Consider the following 6,000-nt stretch of genomic DNA (forward strand, 5'->3'; position numbering starts at 1 on the left):
CTGCTCTCTGTCAGTGCCAAATAGTGAAATGTAGTCTTGGCACCACAACTGACCAGCCAGGCTTGACTATGTACGGTGCCTCACAGCTCACTGAAGTCCACCTCTGCCCGTGACCTAGGGATGGGTGTCTCCCTGTAACTCATACTCTAACTGTCAAATCAGAGCCTGGTTAACATTATTCTCTTGTGTTGACAAGAGTGAAGCTCAAATCATGACACAGAAAGGGAGGTAGAGAATTACAGTATGAGTATGGAGTAACTGTATGCTGTAGCGAGGGGCAAAGCATGAAGGAATTTGAGAAGGGAATTCCAGACATTCCCAAGAACACAAGAGGAATCCAAAGTCAAAAGGATATTCAATGTTTTTTTTTATATCAGATTCCCATTAGATTAATTGAATTAATAGCCCCATTCTGTAGCATTTGAGCTTGTCAGATAATACTATAAAGAACAGTATATAAAAAATATGTCTGTGGAAATTCACTCACTGCAAGTTCAACAGTATCTCCAACACTATGTCTGGGGAAGACAGACCAACCTCTGTTTGGGTACAGTATATACTGTGTGTGCCGTATTACATTGACATAACATCCTTCAAAATGTAGTCCCAGTACATTTGACATTGAGTTTTAAAGCTCAAAATAGATGACATTGTAGCAGATACGTACAGTACGCTGGGATAGTTTTCACATTCACAGTCTACACTAGTTTTCATGAGACTATTGGCCTAACAGAAAAACAAACGTCAAGTGTCACAATAGGCAGTCATAATACACCTGATGAGCAGATGCAAAAATAGACAATTATGCCAAAATGTATAAGGAGACAGACTCGGGTTTTGAAAAATAAGGTTTTAAGCTTCAGCATGTGAGACAGCAAACAATGAGGTTGAGGATAACTGCAGCTACACATTTACTATATGTATATTTCACGCTGTGTGAGAAGCAATTAAGTTCACCAACACTGCTCCAATTATAATACATAGACTACTAGGTATTTTGCCTCCAGAGAGAATAAATGGCTTTTGCAATGATCTCATTGTCCTTTTCCCTTTCTGTCACATGGTCCAGACAGACAGACCACTCAAAGTAAGGAGATGACAAATGTTGGTCACATTATTCACAAAGGAAAATGTTAGAGTCATCTTATGTTATTAATCAACAATGTCATTATTTGCTGAGTTTGGAGATATAGGCTAATTCACATAGGTTGATATCATTAATACATCGCAAACCATACATTCAATGCAATTAAACATATGCAACTCAGAATCTATAAAATGGTAAGTAAAGGATACTTGCTCAGTGTAGTGGTTACTTTACCTTGTATGTGCTGGTTGACCACATTCTCAAGTCGATCAAGTCTTTCTATGATCCGTAGGGTGTCCCCCTTCTTGTCGCCTTCTAACTTTTTCTCTGGGACAGGCATGGGGACTTTGATGTATACATTCGCGATATAATTAGTGACCCATCCAACATAGAGCAGACACACGATGTTGGTCATGCCACTCAAGATCACGCATGTAGACACCAAAGTTTTGGTTCTCCTGGTGCAAGCCATCCCGACATCCCTCCATACAGCCAACGAAATTCAGTACACCAGAGGACAAGTGCGACTGTCGCCCACCAAAATCCTAGAATGTGCTATGCGCGTCACTTGAGAGCAACCTGGATAAATTACTACAACTCCACAACGATGCAATTCGTTCTGCAAATGCGGGCAACCAGCGCCTCCGGATCCAATAACCGCACTCTGCCTTCACGCGCAGAAGGCTATGATTTAATCCAAATAGGTAGGTCAAAAATGGGAAAAAATCTCAGTCGTTGGAAAGTAAAGGTGATTGTCTTGGTGACGAACGTTCCCTATTTCGCTTAATTTGCAAGTCCACACCAGTCGCGATTTCACCGACAGACAGAAGACGTATGGAACATGCGTTTAACCGCTGTCCAATGAGATACAATAGTGAAATTGTGTAATAGGCTACTGTGCATTCACTTCCACAATTATCCATTTAGATTAGAATGTGGGGGCGTTTTATTGTGAAGATTTTCAATTGCGCTAATAATTAATATATAGTAATTACTAATTTAAAATGTCGCAGCAATTATTAACTGTAATTGTTTCAAGATGTTCCTATTTTGACATAAAGGTAGGCTACTGTACAGTCCAATAAGTCATACAATGACTGAAGTTTGACTTTACTGTTTTCCAATCAAGGAATAGATTAAACCTAGGCTACAATTTACATTGTGAAATGTGACATTTACATTCTTGTCAAATAATTATTTATTGTCACATGCATTCTTGTCATCTGCAACCTGTCACATACCAAGAGTAGGCCTAGTAAACATATCCTAGAGATGACAGCATATTAAATATTGCCACCTTTACAGAAATCAGACTGACTGGCTTGGAGAAAAAACTCAGTTGGTATGTTGGTATGTCATGTGTTGTTCTTGTGATAAAAGTATACCCATATTGCTCATGGTAATTGTTGACACCTAATGGTTTTTGTATCCAAATAAATTATTGACCTATTTTTTTAATCGGGTCTCCCTGCAAATTGAACATTCAACTTTGTTTCCAATGGATGTGGCACTGAAGAAGAGGGTGAGAGATCACTTGCAATACTTTATCAAGCCACAAGATAGAGACACTGGGACCTAAATGGTAAGGTGTATTATAAGTGTTTGTACACACTACTTCATCAGTTCGACAGGAGAGGTTCATGTTAGAAAATGAACATGTTTATCTCATAACAGTGTCCTGCTTGTTGCTCCTAGATGAAGCCTATTCTATCTCCAAAGAGAGGAACACTGGACAACCCAATTACTACATTTCCATTGATCATCACAGTTCCGCTATGTGAGGACACAGTGGAGTAGACAAACAGACGGCCAAACAAAACAATAAGGTGCTGAAACACATTTTCATCATCATTATTATTATAATCAAAGTCGCTTAGAATACACATTTTCCCTGCATGCACAACATATTTTATTGCACAATGGCACAGAATCTATCTTTGCTGTGTGCATTTAGGTGTCTCTGAGTGAGAAGCCTACTTGAAACAGGCTACAACTGTTTGAGTGGGGACCATGGTGAAAGCATTTGGCCCAGTTCTTCCTTCAATGGTCTTAGAACCAACCCCATCATGCACAGTGGCTCCTTCTGGAGGGAACCCAGTGTGCCCAGCTGCTCCTGCTGTGTGCATCAGATAGGGCCTTGATCCCTCTCCCCCTGTATTCCTCTGGAACATGAAAGCATGAGAGAAATGTCAACCCTCAGGCCTAAAAACGATTTCACCTCTTCAGGCCTAAAAACGACAATAAACACTGAAACATCTCAGCAGCCGTTCAATGGGGGGCATCATGGAAGATGGATATGCAATATTATATTGTAAGGTTGAGAAGGCTATTGATCTCTGATGCCAGCGTGAGTTCAGTGGAACATTGAGACTTTGGTTTTATGCCTCGTAGGAATGCAAATGTACTGGTGGAAAGGCATTATTTCCTCCCCTCTAACAGGTGATTCAGCAATTGAACAATATGGCGTCATTGTTTTGTAAGGTAATGGTTTTACAGTAAAGCAAAGATAACATATTCAGCACCACAGCGATTCATTGATGCATGGTTTTGCATTGTCTTTTTCTACGAGACTCATCTATCGACAGTGCATTCGCAAAATATTCAGACCCCTTGACTTTTTCCACATTTTGCTACGTTACAGCCATATTCTAAAAGGGATTCAATAAAAATAAATCTACACACAGTACCCCATAATGACAAAGTGAAACAGGTTTTTAGAAAAGTTTGCTAATTTATTACAAATAAAAACCAGAAATACCTTATTTACATACTGTAAGTATTCAGACCCTTTGCTATGAGACTTGAAATTGATCTCAGGCGCTTCCTGTTTCCATTGATCATCCTTGAGATGTTTCTACAACTTGATTGGGGTATACCTGTGGTATATTCAACTGTTTGTACATGATTTGGAAAGGCACACACCTGTCTATACAAGGTCCCACAGTTGACAGTGCATGTCAGAGCAAAAACCAAGCCAGGAAGTCGAAGGAATTGTGCTAGAGCTCTGAGACAGTATTGTGTCGAGGCACAGATCTGCGGAAGTGTACCAAAACATTTCTGCAGAATTGAATGTTCCCAAGAACACAGTGGCCTCCATCATCCTTAAATGGAAGAAGTTTGGAACCACCAAGACTCTCCCTAGAGCTGGCCGCCCCACCAAACTGAGCAATCGGGAGAGAAGGGACTTGGTCAGGTAGGAGACCAAGAACCTGATTGTCACTCTAAAAGAGCTCTAGAGTTCCTCTGTGGAGATGGGAGAACCTTCCAGAAGGACGACCATCTCTGCAGCACTCCACCAATCAGGCCTGTATGGTAGAGTCGCCAGACGGAAGCCACTCCTCAGTAAAAGGCACATGACAGCCCGTTTGGAGTTCGCCAAAAGGGACCTAAAGACTCTCAGACCATGAGAAACAAGATTCTCTGGTCTGATGAAACCAAGATTGAACTCTTTGGCCTGAATGTCAAGCGTCACGTCTGGAGGAAATCTGACACCATCCATACGGTGAAGCATGGTGATGGCAGCATCATGCTGTGGGGATGTTTTTCAGCGGCAGGGACTGCGAGCCAAGTCAGTATCGAGGTAAAGATGAACGGAGCAAAGTACAGAGAGATCCTTGAAGAAAACTTGCTCAGGACCTCAGACTAGGGGCAAAGGTTCACCTTCCAACATGCCAACAACCCTAAGCACACAGCCAAGACAATGCAGGAGTGGCTTCGGGACAAGTCTCTGAATGTCCTTGAGTGGCCCAGCCAGAGCCCGGACTTGAACCCGATCGAACATCTCTGGAGAGACCTGAAAGTAGCTGTGCAGAGACGCTCCCCATCCAACCTGACAGAGATTGAGAGGATCTACAGAGATTAACGGGAGAAACTCCACAAATACAGGTGTGCCAAGCTTGTGGCGTCATACCCAAGAAGACTCGAGGCTGTAACCGCTGCCAAAGGTGCTTCAACAAAGTACTGAGTAAAGGGTCTGAATAGTTATGTAAATGTCATATTTCAGTTTTTTATTTTTAATACATTTGCAAAAATGTCTAAAAATCTGTTTTGCCATTATGGGGTATTGTGTGTAGATTGATGAAGGGAAAAAAACAATTTAATCAATTTTAGAAAAATGCTGTAACGTAACAAAATGTGGAAAAAGTCAAGGGGTCTGAGTACTTTCAGAATGCACTGTATATCCAGCCTTTATGTATATGACATTGGTCAGAGGTGAAAGGCTAATAAAGGTAAAGGTTGGGGGCGCTGCACCTCTTCACGTCCCTTCAGTCCTCATCCTCCACCCCAACAATGCATCCTCCTTCCTGAATGACACGCCCCACTGTACACTAATTGCCTTTCTGGGCCTCCCTTTTGTTGTGATGCCGTTAATGGATCTCAAATCGTCTAGTCGTATGAAATTTGAATTTTGAAAATTGGTATTTGCGTCTGCCCAGAGTGCAGGCCCTTTGGGAATGGCTTCAGTGCCAGTTTTGTAAGTGCCAAGCACACTGCAGCTGTGGGAGAGAGTGGAGACTCAATTAAGGGGCACAGCAGAAAGCCAGTTTTGTTCCACAGAACCTCGTCAGAGTGACGAGGGTTTTGTAAAAATCTCAGTCCAAAGCACAATGCTGTAATCCTCATATCTGCTGGAATATAATGTTCTTGGTGCAGTGGGGCCAATGGATTTTCTGTTTGTGTGCCAGTGGGAACGTTCCCAAATCCCATTCTGATTCGCTCTTCATGCTGGCTGCTTTTAGAGATGAGCGACATCTGTGTAAAGCCTCAAGTGTTCCTCTGATACCAGCAGCTTCCAACAGCCCTTTTCCTGTCGCCAATCAAGAGGAACTAATTTATACCTTTTTACAGGTCAGTCCACTCTATACATTGTATTCATAAATCCCGCTGGCCCCATGGTCCTCTTGTGAGGTTTG

At 41.9% G+C, this 6,000-nt stretch overlaps 1 protein-coding gene across 1 annotated transcript in view; it reads right to left on the bottom strand.

Annotated features, from left to right (window-relative positions):
* Positions 1 to 1,966, bottom strand: part of LOC129834466 (polypeptide N-acetylgalactosaminyltransferase 18-like) — an 88,035-nt gene extending 86,069 nt beyond the window's left edge. The window contains exon 1 of the mRNA XM_055899473.1: positions 1,322 to 1,966. Within this exon, the coding sequence (XP_055755448.1) occupies positions 1,322 to 1,559 (238 nt within the window). The 5' untranslated portion in view covers positions 1,560 to 1,966. The remainder of the gene's footprint in view (positions 1 to 1,321) is intronic.
* Between the last annotated feature and the right edge of the window lie 4,034 nt (positions 1,967 to 6,000).

This window comes from Salvelinus fontinalis, chromosome 35 (genome assembly GCF_029448725.1).
Source record: "Salvelinus fontinalis isolate EN_2023a chromosome 35, ASM2944872v1, whole genome shotgun sequence".
NCBI lineage: Eukaryota > Metazoa > Chordata > Actinopteri > Salmoniformes > Salmonidae > Salvelinus > Salvelinus fontinalis.